The 19,619-nt window shown below is 37.7% G+C and overlaps 1 protein-coding gene across 1 annotated transcript in view; it reads right to left on the reverse strand.

Annotated features, from left to right (window-relative positions):
* TMEM131 (transmembrane protein 131) overlaps positions 1–19,619 on the reverse strand; it is a 103,308-nt gene that overhangs the window by 75,578 nt on the left and 8,111 nt on the right. Inside the window, exon 2 of the mRNA XM_056327476.1 lies at positions 6,494–6,555. Within this exon, the coding sequence (XP_056183451.1) occupies positions 6,494–6,555 (62 nt within the window). The remainder of the gene's footprint in view (positions 1–6,493; positions 6,556–19,619) is intronic.

The raw sequence follows: 19,619 nt of genomic DNA on the forward strand, positions 1-19,619 counted from the left end.
ACCAAAGCTTTCTGCAATTCCTACACAAGAATATCCACACTGATTTAAAAGACTCTTTCAGTACATTTTACATATTGTTATTTTATAGTAAGACTGGTTCCTTCTTGTAGAAAAGCTATGTGCTACTTACAACTAGATGTTGAGAGACAGCTACAAAACCGATACGTAGATGGCAGCCTAAATCTTCATCGCTGCATTCATGAGCTCTATGCTAGTAAGTAGGATAACTTAAAAAAAAACATAGTTAATGATTAGTATCTTGCTTAAGGTAATGAAAAAAACCTGAATGCTGTCACCTGAAAGGTAGCTGAAAGTGGACTGAACTGAGTCATTCTTGCCATGCTCTTTCATGACCCAAACTCACATACGGAACAAAAACATCAGTTGACTAGCTGATGCAACACATGTTATTGCCATTGGCTTTGCAATAGTCACTCCTGGGCATCAATTAATTATTTTTAAACTAAAGCCTTGGAATGACAGTTCTTCCTGTACAAGAAGAAGCAGCTGCTTTTTTTTTTTTTTTCCTGAGCATCAGAAGGATTTTTTTTTTTTTCCTGAGCATCAGAAGGACTTCAGCTGCTCACAAGCAATGGCAATGAACTGAAATGCCTTTTATTCTTTTATAGATCACATGCTTTGGAAGGAAGCTCCTGAGGCCATCTAGTCAACCCTTGCTCAGGGGAGGTCTAGTTAGTGCAGTTGGCTCACAGCTTTGGGTCATAGAGTTCTGGGTATCTCCAAAGACAGAAATTCTACAATTTCTTTGAGTAACCTGGTCCAGTGCTTCATCATCATCAAGTTTAAAAGCTTTTTTTTTTCATGGGTTTGGCTTCCATGCTGAAATTTGTGTCCAAAGCCTCTCATCCTCCCACTGTGCACAATGAAAAAAGCTGGCTCTTGTTAACTCTATACTGTCCATAGCAATTAAGTTTTTCCTTTGGTCTTCTCTTCTAGAGGCTGAAGAAACACATCTAATATGAGAAGCATTCCACCCCCCTATCATTCTGGTACTCCTCTGCTGTGCTTGCTCCAGTACGTCAGTGCCTTCTTTGTACTGGGTAGCCCTGACTGGATACAGTACTCCCGCTGCAGCCCCAGAAGTACTTAAGCGGGGGAATATCACACTTCTGGCTCCATATTTGTTCATACAGTTCAGTAGGCTGGTGGCCTTCTTTGCTACAAGTACACATGGGTAACTTATATTCAACTTGTCTACCAGGACGTCCCACATCTTTTCTGCAGTGCTGCTGTCTAGCAGGTCACTGCCCAGCCTGTCCTGTTACACAGGGTTATTCTCTCCCAGGTGCAGGACTTGCATTTGCCTTAGCTGAATGTCATGAGGTTCCTGTCAGTCTGCCAAAGTCCCTCTGAATAGCAGCCTTGCCTTTCAGTGTATCAGCTACTTTGCCCAATTTGGTAGCATCCGCAGACTTACTGAGAACACTCCCTGTATCACCATCCAGACTGCTAATGAAGACATTAAGCAGTATTGTCCTCAGTATCCAGCTCTGTCATGGGTAACTGGCTGCCAGCTGAACTCTGTACTGTAGAGTACACCCATCGAGGTCAGTGGTCTAGCCACTTTATTACCCACTTGTGCAATCTGTATCTTAACAGTTTGTCTATATGGATATCAATGGAGGCCGTATCAAAACCCTTTTAAAAGTTAACACACAATACGAAAATTCGAAGTGATAGAAAAAATGCATTTAAACTTCACATTCTGAAAATGCTATTGCTGATAGACCAGAACTGAATGTTTGCCACTTCTGTTAAGATACTTCTTTACCATGCCATATGGAATGAAGTACAGATCATGCAGAAAATACTAAAATTCCTCCAGTAAGAGATCAGCATTGCCGATTCCCATGCATGTAACTCAGTCCCATAACTTCCCCACCGCAAAGCCGCTGCAAAGCCACTACAAGTCATGTTAAGGTTCTGTCAATTTGACATTTAGAACCATTATAATTCTCATTACCAGCTGCGCTGACCAGCAGTTTACAGCAGTTTATGAACAAAACCAGCAAATATGTATTAAGTATATACAAACCGTAACATTTTTATTTCCCCCCTATTTTAGCTATTCTGCAAACCAGTATGTATCAGTACAGTAATTTCTAGTTCACCTGTAAAGAAGCATTTCATACACTTAAGACTATTGCAGCAGTAAGTGTAGTGATTCATGTAAAAGAATTTGACTGAAGAGTCTTACCATTTTCCTTTTTCATTGTCGGAAAACACTACTTGAAAACGCTACTACATAAGGAGAAGAACCTTCCAAACACTTAGTCTGAAAGAAGATTGCTCATTGTGGAAAACAGTGGCCCCAAATACACTGTCCAGGAAAACATTAGATACCCAAGGCAAGAGCTCTCACAATAAATATAATAGCTTGGGAAACAGTCCTCTATGAACTAAAAGCAAATGCAAACTGTGCTCTGAAAAATAAATTTTACTTTACTGTTCACTTTTCAAACTAAAGTCCTCAAAAAGTGAGACAGTATGTTGGCTTAACATGAACGGATAAATTATTAAAAGTAACAATTGTAGTTTATTTCATCACTCCTAATATTTGCAGATGACATCATCATCAGGGGCTTGAAGCATCTGTCTGGTCTGGACAAGGGTTCAAATCATCAGGACACACGGAGGCTTGAGACTGACAAGGAAAAGTTCAGCTGAAGAACTCAAATCTAAAACTGGGAATAACTGACTAACCAGTGGTACACCAAAGAAAAGAATGCGTCTGGAGAACATAGTGAACTACCAACTATATGAGCAAACAAAATGCTGTCAAATACTTACAACTCATTTTGGAATTACTAAACAAAATGTTATTACACGGGGAAGCAACCACTCTGTCCTTCCTCAAAGCACTAATATCCCGATTAAATGCCACACTAAGTAGTGTGTAGACAAATAAAAATCCAGTAAAGAAAGTTGCAGGGTGTTTTTAAACATTTCCATGAAGAATCTATACGTGCCTTTTGGTACAAAGTTATCTACGAAAAGCACCAAAAATCTAACAAAAAACCACCTGAATATACACTAGAGAAAAAAGAAGCGGCAAAACCAGCTTAGGCATGAAACAAATATGTACTTAAGGAAACTTGTGAAAGTTACTTCTCTAGAGGTTTTAAGAACAGAAGAGTCAAGCATCTGCCAAATATAGTCCATCTACACACAACACTAACTGAAGAAAGTACTAGGTGATGGTCCATTCCAACCAAACAAATCTATGGCTCTGTGAAGTGCCAGACAATTATATACACATCTGCAAAATGCCTGCTACTGAAGAAAAACCCAACCCCTACATTGCATTGAGCAATGGACAATTTACATTAATACAAATCCTAGTCTATGTTCAGGACCTAAATAAATGATTTGAAGGGTTCAAAAAGCTGTTGAATCCTTAAGGGGACTGATTCACATGAAGGATAGACAGAACTAGGCGATTCTCTCATTACTGTAATTTAATCCATAGGCAGAAATAACACAAATTTATTCAGATATACACCTTTAATCTAAACATGTATGCTAAAGAATAAAGGTCTCAGTTTTGTTCTGTTAAGAAAGAGGGCAAAGCTACATGGCATAGCACTTTCTAATTCACATACTGCAAGTCCATACCCAAAAAGCAGTGTCTCTACTTCACTACTATTACCCACTAGCATGAACTAATGAACTATTTCCACTTTCAGTTTATTTTTACTAAATGCCAAGGTCTTTAACTGAAATATTTAAAGATTTATGTTCTTTCAATAAATAACTGTTTGAAGTCAGTCTGGTCAAACCCAATTTCCCAACATACTTCATTTATTTTTTCCAACAGAAGTCCTAAAGTGTGTTTGAAACACATAAGGAGTGTTTCGCTGGTAGCATGTAGTTCAAATAAGTACAAAAAACCAGCATCAAAAGGATACACTCTAACTGGAGGGAGGTAGCAGGGATTCCCTAATGATTAAATTACTTAAGACTCAGCATTTGATTTGCCTTACTTGAAAAGCAACTCCTTTAAATAAGAAAATGGCTTGCTTCCACTGTAAAGATACCCAGTTCTCCGGGGCGGGGGGGGGGGGGGGGGGGGGGGGAGGAGGGGGAGGGGAGAATAAACCAAGACTGGAGATGGCTTTGACACCTCAGTGATTATTAATCGCTTCCTTCACTGAATTGGTTTTTATATTAAAAAAAAAATCACCTGAAGGTGATGTAACATTAGACAAGTGAGTTACTATTGTCATCATCGTATTTGTGCTGTAATGATGAGTGACCTACAAAAATTTGTGAAAACTTACAGAAAGCCTAGAAGAGAAATGTTCAATGACATTACAGTAGGTTTAAAACTTTAGTAACTGCTATTTACAAGATGTAAATCTGTTTATACACAATTTATTTGCTTTAGTTTTATTTTTTAATTGCAGTAAGTAGTCACAAGAGGTCACCATATTAAAATATACAAGAAAAACACAAATAAATTGTAAGCTAGAGAAAACACACTGTATCATTCTGCTTAAAAGGAACTGGTTTCATTTACCTAGGTATTTTTTGGCTTAAGAGCCATAACCATAATTTAAAACATAGAAACCATTTATTAGACATTTTGTCTCTCTTGCTTTGTTTTAAATCAAACATTCAGCAGTATATTAGGATAAGTGGCAGCCAAATGCTATCCAAAGCACTGCAAAGTTTACAGTGTGACATCCAGAATTGCTTGACCTTGTTCCATCATAATATGTAAACTAGTTCTCTTATCTCTGTTGCGTCTTGCAATAAAATTGGATCGATCAACAATTCATTTTATTTTTGCATCCTTATAATTATTGAAGTGATTCACAGCAGCACCATTACTTTCTAGTCCTGAAAACTACACTGATTAATAGAATGCTAGCATACATAAATAAATTCAGATTTGTAAAATTAATTTTAATTAGTTACAAATAAAAAAACCCAATATAACAATCCTGGGGAAAAAACACACCTAAAATGTAGTTAAGTGAATCCGACTACATTATTTTTATCTTAAATACTGGGCCAACACCTTTCTGTCATTGTTATTAAACCACTCCTGTTGAACAAAATATACTCTAATAGAGTATGTAAAACAAAGGAAACTAAGCCTAGTGATGTTTTTCTCTCTTATATTTATACTGGTATGTGTATGTCAATGCAAGTTAAAGAAATATTCTGAGTCAAAAACTGCAATAATTGAGACTGTAAAATTTCCATATAGTCCATGTATCTATATGCATTTAGCACATGACAGTAAACAACTGTTAAATGAGGAACCTGGGGCTTTTTTGTTTGCTTGTTTGATGGTTTGGTTTTTGGTTGGTGTTTTCCTGGGGGGAGGAGGTGTTGGGTTTGTTTGACTGTTAACTGCAACTTTTTCTGTCATTAGTTTAGATAATTTTTAAGTATCTCATCCTTGTACACTATAATCTTAAAATCTGTAGTAACTTATTCTTGATTAACACTAGGGACCAAGCAGTGAAAGGAAAAAAACCTACACAAAACACACAACCAAGGTAGATGGGTGAGAAAGAAAAAAACACCTTCACAAATCTGAAACGAGTAATATTATCACAAGCCCAGAACTATGCAGCTTTTACATTTGTTGACTCTTCTAGACTAGAGAGGAGATAGGAATTGTAAATCAAGCACTGCACTGGTAAATAATGGAAGTTAAACAGTCACATGCCATGTGTTCTAATCATTTAAACAATTAATTGCTTTCTCCTTTCTCCTCTCCTCCCTCTCAACTATCAGGACTAACATCAAGGAATTTTAACAGAAGCTATTCTCAACATAAATACAATCCACAGAATTCATGTATATTAAATTCTAGTCAATAGAACTTCAGAACTACATTGCTGTCAAGTATCAAGCCATGTTGCTATGGATTTCATCCCAATCACTACCACCATCTCAAAGTATCAGCATGTAGTCTTTAAAGTTAACATTTCATCTGTTTTGACTGTCACCAAGAAAAAGCTGAAAAAAATGGCAACTTTAAACCTGAAAAATCCATATTTGCAACAGCAATTACCTCACTGCAGTAATTTGAACTTCATTTAAAGCCAGTGGTGACTTGGTCTGAAGGGCTGCCTTTACATTTGGGAATTTTGCAACACTTCTCAGTTCCTCTAGTTGTGCTATCCAATTACATCCCAACTCTACATCAAGATGAGTCTTAAACACAAAACATCCCACAGTTTTTCTGAGGAAAAAAAAAAAAACCAACTGGATAAACAGGCCAGACAGAACCTGTGGTAAACACCAGTTTCCCAACACAAAAGATCAGGGAACCAGAACCTCAGGACACACCGAAGTATACTGCTGATAATAACTCCAGAAGGTCCAACAGTTTTTGGACCTAAGTTTGATGCTTGCTTACTTTCAAAATCCACTCACCCATGAGTTTCAAAAAGCAGCTACCAAAAAGAAGATGAAACATTTCTAGTTCAGATGATTTTCTCAGACTACATACCTGCAATAAGTCTCCTTCATCAAAACGTAGCATTTCTATTATGCCATCTGACTGGATGAAAGCTGCAAAGAAAAACAAAAAAACTAAGTAACTACCAGAAAAATATTTTGTTACTAAACAGAGTAACTTAAACATCTGAAATCTTAAGTACCTTACGTTTTGTATATAGAGCTATGACAAATCACAGTAACAAGAGTCTCTAACAAAATACCAAACACAAATCTGTGATACAGATTTTCCCAAGAGCTCCAATTCCAAGATGTTTGTATTAATAAGCATCACACTTTGCAAATCAGTCTTTTGGCATAAAAATGTTCAACTCCAAAGTGAACAACTTCTTCCTGGTTCCCTAAAAAGGCTGGCTGTACCAAGCTAACCCAGTATTTCAACCAATATGACTGACCGGATACCTATTCAACAAAGTTTAATACATCTAAGCCCAGAAAGAATTCTGACACTTAATAATGGAATTTCAGTTTCATGTATATAACCAAAATCTTAACTGTACATCTGGAAAGCCTCGTTCACACTGATCCCTAATTTTTAGTGTGGCAACAACTCTCTCCATCTTGACAGCAACATAACAAATTCTGGAACAGTTTAGAAGTGTTTGCACCATATGACTAAACTCGATGAAAAGTTCATGCCTCAATCACATATAGGATCCTCAAATTAAGCATTCTTCCTCCACTCATTTCCTCTAAATGTTTGGTAAGGCAATTGTTCTTCAATTCCTCTCATAATGTAGGGGATGCTACTTTCTTTTAAAGACAAAGAAATAAGGGCATTGCCCTTCCTGTAAAATACAATAGTCTGTACAAGAATGAACATGAGTTAAAAAGGAAAGAGAAGTTCAGAGAGGTCTAAATTTCACTCCCCAAAAGACTACTCACACACAAACACACAGAGCAGGTCTTTAGGATAAAATGCAGTAACAAACTCAAACCAGAAATTTGTATTTTAAAAAAATCCCTATAAATACCTCCTCCCCTACCCTATGACCTTATTCCATGACTACCTTTACCATTCAGCTAGATGAAGCTGGGAGTATGATAACACACCTCTCTTTCTGCAAAGAGGAATAACTTCAGAGGAACAAAGAAGAAAAAGTTAAAGATTTCCCAGCCCACAGAAGCATAGTGTATGCTTCTGGAAGATGGAATTTGAATCCCAGTCTGAAAAAAGAGATTTAAACCTTCATCTCCCACTTTGAAAGTCAGTGTTCTAACAAGAACAAGTATTACAAGTGGCCATGTTGGTGACCTTTTATCTATGATATTTTAAAAGAAAAAGTGACCTTAGTTTCAGAAAGCAGAAATAAGAAAAAAGCACTCTTGGCAGACAGGAGTAAAGTCACTTACCACACAAAGAAACACTGTTTTTGACATGTATTTGTCCCAAGCATTTCCTCACTGCTTTAGTGAAACCTCACTCAGCACCCAAAATTCAATCTGCTACTTAACATATCACTGTCTGCACATCCAGTCTACATCCCTGATTCCCCTCATATTTTGATACCTTCTCCTAAAAGCTACAAACTCCACAACCATGTTTTCATATGACCAAAAGTAAAAGTTAACATAAAACAAAGGTTGCTGCTGTCATCACCAAAAGTCTTTTTGGTATGCAAGCAACCCAAACAAATAAACAAAATCCCAAATCACAACATTTTATACAATTACTTTTCAAGCTACCATACCTCTGAATCCTAACGTGTGGTGACACAGGCTGAGAAAGCAGCCCAGTGCATGTGGAAGTCTGAAAATCACCACAGAGGACAAGAGGCAGGGGGTCAGATTATAAACAATATGCATGCCCTGCAATATTAACAGTGGCATGAGCGGTACTAGTCAGTCATGTCAGCAATATCTTAGAATTTTTTTTGGTGCATTCATTGTTCTATCTTAATGATTTCCAAAAGAAACAAAAGTCATCCTTAATCCAAGAATTGGAGGTTTGGTTAATCATTTATATTGAAGAACTATACAGAACATAGGGCAAGGAAAAAAAGAAAAAAAAAAAAGAAAAACACCCAGAACAGTATTTAAACAGCTGTTACAAGACCAAGTCCTACAGCTTATGAAAATCTGGGCTTTTAAAACTTAAATTACTGGAGTAGGACCATCAGTTTAAATTTAATCCTAGAAACAAAGAACAAGTGGAGTTTACAGAGTTAACTGGCAATACTTATGCAAGACATTCAAAAGCCACTGTTTAATTTTGTCTTTAAAACCACTCAAAAAACCCTATCTATAAACGAATCATAGCACAAGAGTAAAAATGAAGCTTTGACATGTCAGGTTAAAAGGCAAAGTATGACAGCTAATCACAATTCCATAGAAATGTCATGCCTATGCTCTGTGCAAAAAAATCAAGTTACAGTTTAGCTGATATGGAAGGTAAATTCTCAATTTTTAACTCAGGGAGAAATCCAGAATGAAATTAGACTTTCTGATGTACTTTATTTATTGCAAATTTAATGATGACAATTTTAAAAAAGATTTTATCTATACAAGCGCACCTTCCTAATAGTCAAAAAGAACTGCACCTCTGAGGTTGGGCTTTTTGACTTCTTTTGTTTTCTAGCTTTCTGTTTTGGAAACAAAGAAAACAGCACTTGACTGTGACATCAGGCACAAACAAAAAAATCATTAGGAAAAGGCTTTTTATATTCATATCTACCAACGAGTAAAACTTAAAAGCGGATTTAATCAAATCACAAATTCTTAGTATTTTCCTAACACTTCTCCCCTGTTTTAAACGATACACTGTAGATACAAAGAGCAGAAAGTAGCAACGGTTCTTCCACAAGGCTAGCACACACAGACGCTCACAGAAACTAGCCAAAACTTTCTACACAAGCAGCTTGAATGCAGGCAGCCCTTCTGTAAACCCCAAACACTTTCTCAGCCACTCTTCAGTTACTTCGTCTTTGCGGCAGCTTACGAACAAAGCAACAGATGTCACAGAACATTCTGAGTGGATGACATTGTTAAATAGAAGTGCCATTCATCATTACATCATTTAAGAAATGTTTTTAGAGAGCAGATGACAGTTAGTGCCAGGTGAAGTCTGATGCACGGCAAAGTTTGGCGGCTGGCCATTTCACAGCAGTCACTTCTCAAGTGAGACTGTGATGAAGTTTCTGTGGTTATACCCTTCACTTTGTTTTAGACTAACTTTCAAGTCTTTGCTTCTACTTTATCAATTATTTCATCAAAGCAAGGAAATTCCAAGTAAATACCTACACCTTTGTGAGCTGAAAGCCTGTTTTTGCAACTGACTTCTCAGACTCTCAATTCAGGATGAAGCAACGAGTCACCTCATTCAAATAAGGCAAAGCCTACTACATTTTAAAAAAGCTCCACTGATGAGTCATAAAGAATCACCCAAATCCCTGTAAGAACAGCTCTCAAACTGTCCAATATGGACCACAGAGAGGACAAAGGCTTCTTCAAAGTGAAATGCACACAGTGCCCAAAGAAGAGCACACTTCCTTCTGGGTATTTGCCCACTCCAGAATTAGAAGCACTCGTACTACCTGAGCTAAGTAAATTCATAAACTTCTGCAGTGCCAGTCCAAAAATAGTCTTCTCTATCCTTTTACACAAAATATGTATGTCACCAATAGAGAATAGGTTATTAACAATGCCAAAAGACTCTGCAAGCAATTAAGTATGAGATCACTTGGGCATGCTTTATTAGGTGAACCATTCCCCATGCTACAGAGGAAGATGACTGTTTCTGCAAAGTCCCTAACAATTTCTTCTGGAAAAACTTCCCAAAGTCTGGGCTGATATCATCATGCTCTACCATCAGTCTAATACTGTAGCCAATACTTTGATACTCTGGAATAGTAAACTGCAGCAAATTAAGACCTGCCGACTGCCATTTCAGTCACCCCTGCCACATGACTGGCAACTGCTATGAGAGGGGCACAACATAACATTTGGGGTAGGAAGCATCTCAGCTGTCCCAGCGTGATCTGCCACCGCACAAATCAGCAGCCAAGAAGCCAAATTACACCTTAGGAAAATAATTTCTTCCTGACCCTACAGGCAATTGAAGCCCTGAAGACTGCTTAGAATAGTTATTAGTCAAACTTTACATGTTATTAGCATGTTCACAGCCCAAAGAAGGAAAAGGATTAAGCTTCACATGTATAGATTTCTAAGCCAGAAGAATCACCGTCTCCATTCCTCCTCACCTATGCTGAGCAGGTATTTTCTTCTAAGAGATATACACAGATCCCTCTCAGCAGAAAAACTTTATCCTTCCAAGATCCCACAAGATGCAAATTTATGAGACTCATGAGAATCTGTGACAATTTCAGTCTCACTACTTGGATATTAAGTGATTTCAGGGTCAATTTTTTCCAGCTTCTAGCTTGCATATCCTGGTTTCCTCTTTTCAGACAATACGTCACTATTAACAGAAGTGATATAAGCAACAGCAAACACTAAAAATATAAAAAAACCCCACCACTAAACCCAATAAAAATAGAAGTTTCATTTTCTGCTTGTTTTCAATTTGCAAGCATTTAAAAGGCAACTTTTTTTATTAAGTCAGCTTTTGTATGAAAAGCACATGAAAGGTATCAGAAAAATCTATAAATCTAAGTCTTTCCACTGGCTCCAAAACACCTTTTTCTAGGGAGAGCATTTTCTAAGCTTTTCCAAACTCTTTAAAAAAATAACAATACAAAACCCACAACCACAGCCATAACCCCTAACCCCCTAAAGCACAGCTTTCTGGAACAGCAAAAAACACTATCCAGTCGTTATTACCAGTAGATTTCTAAATCCTTTCCCCTGCCCTTTCCAATAACATCACAGTACTTGATGGTAAACACCTAAAGTAGTAAAAACGGAAACAATAGTGCCCTAAACAGACATTGAATTCACTTAAATTCCTCAAAGCTTAAGCAGCATCTTTTCACAAGTTTATATAGCTCGCAGCCAAGTTTTGCTCAAATATATTCCTATTTTAACTGTCTCTGTTCCAAGCCTTTTATATTTGAGCTTAAAATAAGAAAAGTACAGATGAACAAAGCAACAAATAACAAGAAGAAAATTTTAAAATCCTACAGGTCTCTAAAATAAACCAGAACTTACTATCAAAATCATTTTAGCCAACACCAGTCTTTAGAGGTGCTCAAATTACACATAACAGACTAAGTTTGCATGTAATGCGAGACCACTGAATATGCCAAGACTCTTGGTGCACAATTATAAAAAAATTCTCCATGGTTTACAGGTTATAAGGCCTACTCTGAGATCTAATTTTTAAGATGGCTTTGCACATTTTTCTTTCATATAGGCACTGTCAATTTCTTCATTTCAACAGGAATGCATATTCTGGCATACATGCTTATAAAAACACTATTCTGAAATATTACTTAGTTCTTACTCCATAACACAGTTGTTTTTTTTAATTAAACAGATTTTTTTTAAATAAAAATCATTTTTTTATGTTAATCATTACATATCCTCTCACATACTTGCAAGAACTGTTTTCTCCCTTAACTCTTGTCTAAACCAATTTTCTAATTTTCTTATAAGCTATATTTATACAATATATATCAGCTAGTCTATGAATTTTCTCCAAATTCTGGAAATAGTGCCCCAACTTACTAAAATAGGGCCAGATTGATTATTTAAACCTCTCCTAATTTACACTAAGTTTTTTAAAGTCCAGTTTTTAACGCTTTGATTTAATAACTAAGCTCACTTCTAGGTAACTATAACCACGAGCCAATTACAATGTGCTAAATGTCATTCACTTCTGTCTATGCAATTGTAATTACAGCATTTGTATCACTACTGGTTAAACACAGCACAACTAAAACTGTACAAGTTGGTTTTATAGCTTTGACTCAATTAACTGCTTATGTGCAATCACACAGTTTCAACCATCCTGAAGAGTGGAAAACTAAGCAGCATGTGAAATAGAGGTAGGTGGATATATAATGATATAACAGCATTTATGAAAGGAAAATGACACTGTAAAAAATTAAATACCCCACAGATAAAGAAAACCAGTATTATGCCACAGTGCAAGCAACCATTATCATTGTATTCAAGAATATAAAAGTCTGGGGAGCCTCAAGAAACACACCCCAGTTCAGCGTTCAACACAATAAATGCTGTTTAAAGACAGGCCTATTTTCCAAGACAGGAGAGTCAGCATAGCCATCAGCTTGAATGTCTGCCTATGTCCAAACAGGTGACTGTTCTCTGGAAATGTAAAAGTCATTCTCCTATGAGCTGGCGATCTCAGGCAAGAGGCTCCAAGAAAGGATTACCAGCCAACAGGCTTCCTTTCCACATAAATCCTCTTGCACTTACATAGCAAATTCACTTGTTTCTTTTCCAGTTGTCCATAACAAAGGGAAATTTAGTAATTTTTTCCAACAGACCTCAGGAAGGGCCATCACAACTAAGACAGTAAAGACACACAAAGTAGTAAAGATCACATGCAAAAATCAGTCATTTTGAAGTATTTTTACATAGAAACATTATTAAATCTTTTTTATTAAAACCCCTAATTACCATTCCTGAAAAAGCCAGCTTGCCAAATTTTAATCTTCTGGTTACATATTAGAGTTGAAATAGAAATATTCCTAGACAACGCACTTTAGTCATCATGTGAAATGAAAAAGCAATCTATTAGCTAAATAATAAAAAGATAGAATTTTCATTAAAAACCTCATTTTGTACTACTGATTGTAAAAAATTATTTTATGACTTTACATAATCCATACATATGCACCAACCTATGCCCAACTTAATACAAGCTTAACAGAGACAGTAAATCACTTCGCACTGCAATACCCAAGTGCACAACTCACTGCTCCACAGTGGCGGGTGGGTGGGTGGGGTGGGTGGTGAAGGTCTTCAAATAATTTATATTTTACTGCACACAACAGCACAAATTTGAGTGTAAATTTGAGTGTATACACTGTTACCCAAATAAGTCTGCATATACCTCTTTCACTAGCTTACTCCTGTATCATTTCTGACTTCAGATACAAGACAAGCTTATTTACACAGCAAAGCACTTTCCTAGCCAGGAGAGCTGTCACACTGCATTCATCCACTCATCTCTCTTCCCCTTAGCTAAGGTTGATGCGGATTTTTAGGAATTCAGTTTTTAAACCCAGCCACAAAACAGAAAGTGACAGCATGATCCTGATTGAGAACACAGTCCCCAGACACCGAAGCTACCACTGAGTTTGAGAAAGGAAGAAAGCAGGTCTCCATCCTGAAGCTGCCGTTCACACACACATTTGCCTCATGCCATTAGTTTCACACTTCAGAAAATGGTGCAACTGCTGGAAGGTTCCTTTTATGGAGTTTGCACTGATCGGACGGGTTGTGTAATAGATATATCCTTGCAATGAAACTACAGAAACATACCTAGAAACAAAAAAAGCTCACTGAAGGTAACACATACTACACCTAGCAGTTTCCTTTTATTCATTTTTTTCTAAGAAAATTACTTCAGATTGAGATGGATAGAAAAGAGAATCATTTATTCAAATACCTTTATTCTCAGGTGCCTATTCTGTACTTAGTCTGTATTTCCACCTTATAGAAATCTGCATCTCCATCCACTTGAGCTAGAGCCATTGACCAAAACCATCAATTCCAGATGGTAGCAATAAATATCATAAAACTTCACTTAAAAATTTTTTTAAGCCAAATACTATGTTAAAAGTTGCTAGATGCTTTAAAACACTTACTAAAACATTTGCCTTAAGTTGCTGCTTTATTTTAAAACATTTTAATAATTTCATTTATTCCTCCAAAGACATATAATTGCTGGCTCCAAAATGCTTCCAAGAAAGTAGTATCTAATCCTGGTTTTTTCCTGAAGATTTTATAGGAGGTATGAATGAGAATACATGTTTTTAAATAAATTAAAAGAGAGAGAGAGAGAGAGAGAAAGGAGAAACAATTCATCTGGAGAAAGACTTTAGCATACATTATTTTTAAGCCACAGAAAGCAACACTTCTGACAGTTGTGAAATCTTCTCATGAATCAAAGAGAGGGAAAATTTTAAAAGAAAGTTAAAGAGAAATGCAATATCTGCAAATAGCATCCTTTTTTTCTGGCTTTGGGCCATACCATTTATGGCTTTTTATTCTTTCTAATGATGTCAATTTTAAATATTTTAAAGTGTCAATATGCTAGATTAGGTTACAGTTCTGTGTATTTGTTGTTAGTGAGCTTGTACAGGCATAAAATTAATTGGAACTAGCCTCAAAGCCAAGATAATCTGTCCTGCAAGGACAGAGGGGAAAAGCAGCAGCCCCTCTAAACTATTCTTAGATCATCATCACACTTCAGTTCTCAAATTTTAGCTCAGAAACTTCTAATTGTGGCAATAAGTGTTACTACCCGTGTAGCACTGCAAGTTGACGCGTGCAAGGATAACACGGACTTACTGGAATTCTAACCTTTTCAGCATATAGAAACATTTAATATGTAGTTTACAAGAAATGACAGTTCATAGATTCTGCAGCCTCAGGAGAACAATGCATTAACTGACAATAATTGTAACTATTACGTTAACATCAGCCTTCCAAACTTGCACTCATATGAAATTAGCCACTGAACAGACCCACAAAACCCAGTTACTCAAAAAAATGAGTTGTGCCAACACAGTGCAAATAGCTACTTCAAAGACATATCCAGGCCAATTAATGGCCTTAATAAACCTACACAGAGCACAAGAATTGTTCTCTACACTGTAGAAATGAGGAAGAAGGATGGGATTTTCAGGGTTTTCAAAAAACCCCACAGAACAGGAAGACAACAGCATCAGACAGATACCCCACAACATTTCAGCATCTTGCTGGCAATGTGAATGCCATCAGGTACGAGCTACAGCTTCTGCTTGGTGGACAACGCTTGGTTTTCAATGCCCTACTCCCACCTTGCTACCTGCTACAAAGAATGCACTGTATCACTCACCTTAACCAATGTTATGACACAGAAACAGTGCCCTGCTGAGTGACAGAGCTCAGCTCTCCCCCCTGCCCTGATCTGCCCCTCCCCCACCTTTTTTTTTCTTCAGACCCTTATCAGGGTGGGACTACATGAATTTATAGAACAGGGGAACTTAGGCAGCACGTTAACTTCGATTTTGCTGCATAACACTTTCAACTTGGTTAAGACTAAATTACAACTGGAGAGAAGAATCATAGGGAGGGAGGAGCACAGCATCCACCCCCTCTCAGTGCTCACAGGGCAACTGTTACTACAGCATCCACTGGAACTAGCTGTTGAGCTTGGGGGACAAGTTAACAGCAGCAAGATAATGCTTCATCAGCTACCATACCAAGTCTATAAATACAACAATCGAAGGTCAAGAAAAGGTAGAAAAAGCCTCTGTTAAAGCCCTAGTGTTAGTGATGTGGCGGTAATGCTCCTTATTGATGGATCAGCAAAGCAGTCTGTTGACTTGCCACGTGGGGACACCAGCCAGCAGGAAAAAGCTGGCCGCAATGTCTGATAAAGCCAGAAAAGAAATGGGTGGAGAAGAACAACTGCAGCAAGTTTTGAAAGGAGATAAAATATAGGGCAAGAAGAATGAAACAAAACAGGTGAATTCCATTTTTAGGGAAAAAAATCCAAAAACATTAATAAGAAATTAAAGGTGCATGTAGGTATTCGGAAATGAAAAGCTTCAGTATGTTTATAACTGCAGAAATTCAGTTCAGCTACCCAAAATACCTTGGAAGCAGTTACCTCAGAAGTAAATAAACAATCTCTTCTGGCCAGACTTTTTCAGAAACTGCTGTGATGACCTGGGTTGACACCCTGCACAACACAGATCACAGTTTCACCCAATAATCCCAAACCCTTAGGCTTAGTTACAAAATATGTTTTGGAGAGACACCTAATTCTACTTTAAAGACTGCAATCACCCCACATCACTAAGTTGCCCCTTAACTAAAACAGTCTTCACTCACAAATAACCTCTCATTTCTACTTCAACATGCCCAGCACCAAGTCTCAGCCTAAATATGCACACCTTTGATAAATCAAATGGCCCTTCAGCATTAGGAGTTCTTTTTCCAATACAGGTACTTTTAAAGGACAGTTACATAATGCTAAATATTTTTTATTATTATTATTCAATTTCTGAGTTCCTTACTCTAATGTCTTTTTCCCTAGAGAAATTCAATTTAATCAAAGGAAAAATTCATGGGACTTATCAAGTACTGGTGCTCTGACCAAATTTTCCCAGATGAACTGGAGGTTTGTTCCAGTCTTTCCTCTATCAAATAATGATATTCAGTAGTACTCACTGGCAGAGTAACTTCACCTGCGAAGATTCAGTCTCTGTCAATGACAATGATCTCTCCTCCAGCATCAGATATAACCAGGTTTCCCTAAAACCAAGGAATTCATTCATCTTTTCATTATTTTGGAAGACACAGTTTAGCCAAAGCTATATGGGCAGATCATGACCTAGGTAAGCTACAAGAAAGGCAACTGATAAGCTATATGATGATATGAAAGCACCTATATAAAAGTTACACACACACACCCTCCTTATCTTCTTATATTTAGGAGCAACAACTCAGAGGACAAGTGCAGTCTCAGGGCTTTCTATCACTGAATTAAGTAGGAGGTGGCTGGGGGCAAGGGTCTCACTAGATAATGGTCATTTCTGGTACCTCTAGTCTGCTCATTGCTGGCTCCACAGACTGATGTTACACACAGATTCAGAACACCAAAGCAAACATAGAAGAAGGAAATGGTTTCCAGTAAGGACCAAGTATTCTATATCCTCTGTGGCAAGAAAGGAACAGCCAAACTTGGCAACATTCAATATCCAGATCTCTCAACATTCCCTCTGATATATGAGTTGTGCAGATTGTTAAGTATTACTTTAATACATCTTGTATATTAACATGTCAACCACAATTCAATTTATTGTCATATTACCAGCAGCTAGCAAAGATGGAAACTAATGGCTATATTATCCTTTGCATGAAAGATGGGATACAAATATTCTTGTTGAAATAAATTTTTCAAGAGAAAGAACGAAAACTAGGGGACAAATAAAGCCTATGTGATGCAGAACTACAGAAACAAGGAATGGCCAACAAAGTTTTTCCTTTTATTCTGTGACCATGTTTCTTTAGTGCTGCAGCGACAGGCAAAACATCCTGGATCCCGTTACAACTCCACTTCTACCTAAATTGTATCTAAATTACTACAACCATAGCACTGATTTCACCATGGAGTTATGTGGAAACCCAAAATTCTCCTGTCTTATGGTTATTCCAGTCAGTTGTGACAAACAAAACTGCAACATCCAACCAAGCTTTAAAGATCACGAGGGAGACCCAAAACACAGAGACAGAGCAATTTAGTGTGGAATGCACCTGAAGATGTCATCTAGCTCAACCTTCTGCTGAAGCACGGTGAATACTGAACCGGGACAAAGTTGCTTAGGCTTTTGTTTAGCAGGGCCTTGAAAACCTCCAAAGTCAAGAGATTTCACAACCCCTCTAGAGAATCTGCTTCAGTCCCTGACTGTCCCCACGGTGAAATATGGTCTCATTATCTCCAGCTAGAATATTGTAGCAATCCTGACCAAAAGACCGTAATCCTTTGAGGACTCAGTGATCTATGCAAGAGCTAACCTGAGTAGACCCGTGTCTCTGCTGTGCTGCATGTACAGGCTGGCTTTCAGGCCTGTACTGGGCTGCAGGATGAGCTCAGCCAGCTCACTCTAACAGAGGAGCCTGCAGGCAGCTCCCACTTGGTACCGGCAATTATGCCACCTGGGTGGCCTTGCTTTTATCTAAAAGCCAGCCAGAAGTTCTCATCCAAGCATCCTTTCTGCTTGACAATAGAACTTAGGAATAGAGTTGTTTTCTTGCAAGGAAATCCAAAATAGGTTGAAGGACCAACATGGGGTAACCCTTTCTATGCACGGGGTCTGCACAGTATGCTGCACAAGGACAGGAGGCCTTTTTGATGCTGCGCAACTCAAGATGCAAGATCACCTATATTATTCTCGTCGTAATGTTAGCTCTAATAAATAGCACTTTCAATGATATTTCACAGAGTCCGAGTGCCTTTCTTACTCAGATCATCACAGACCAAAACAAACTTTCCCTGGTTAATATTATGATAATTGTCTCTCAGGCTCCTGCCATGCATCTCCGTGAGGAGTCTGGTTCAATTTCTTTCATAAAATCTACTTTGATACCAGCAGGCTGCCACGAGGTCCCTCCAAAGCCTCATCTCCACACAGCTTTGGGTTCCTTAGCCTCTTTTCGTTAGGTCATGCATCCACCGACCATCTTTGCAGCCTTCCAGTGGGACAGCAGAACCGGATGCCGTGGTTTAGGTGTGGTCTACTAAGTGCTGAGTAAACAGGAATAATCACTTTGTTCAGTCTCATGGCTACACTCTGTATGCTGCCAAGGCACATTGCTGACTCATTTATAGCATTTCCAACTTATATCCCCTGCAAGTATTTCTTCTGTCCCATATGAAGGGCTTTCTCTTTGTCCTTTTTTGTGTTTCATGGAGGTCCTGTCAGTTCATTGCTCTGTCCTGTTTAGAACTCTGAAACACAGCCCTGCCCTTGAGCATACCAACTGCTCCCCAGATATGATACAACAAAGATACTAAGCAGGACAGGTCCCAGAATAGAGCCAGGAAGAACCCCTTGTAACCACCCTCCAAAGTACAGTATGAACCCACTGCTGGGAATAAACCAAACCCAAACACCCTAGAGTTTATCTAGTTGCCTGGATAGTTTTTATCATTATCTACAAATTCCACCCACCAATATTTGTACATTATTCCGGTGCAAATAACTGATTCATTAAGAACTTTTCTGTATTGCTAGATGATTTCATATTTATTTACAAGCTTCAGATAACCAGGTTTTAAATTCACTTAACATACTATATCAACAACTCATATGGGGGACCCAAAAATCCCCTAGTGGAAGCAGATGTCATGAAAAATAGCTGATTTCTCATATTCTATCTCAATATCAGTATCTTCTACCATTCTCAATCTAAGCCAGGCATTATCTGGACCTTATCTGCACCTTATCACAAAAATAAAGAAAATTCATAAGCCA

Source organism: Falco biarmicus, chromosome 2, assembly GCF_023638135.1.
Source record: "Falco biarmicus isolate bFalBia1 chromosome 2, bFalBia1.pri, whole genome shotgun sequence".
Classification (NCBI taxonomy): Eukaryota; Metazoa; Chordata; class Aves; order Falconiformes; family Falconidae; genus Falco; species Falco biarmicus.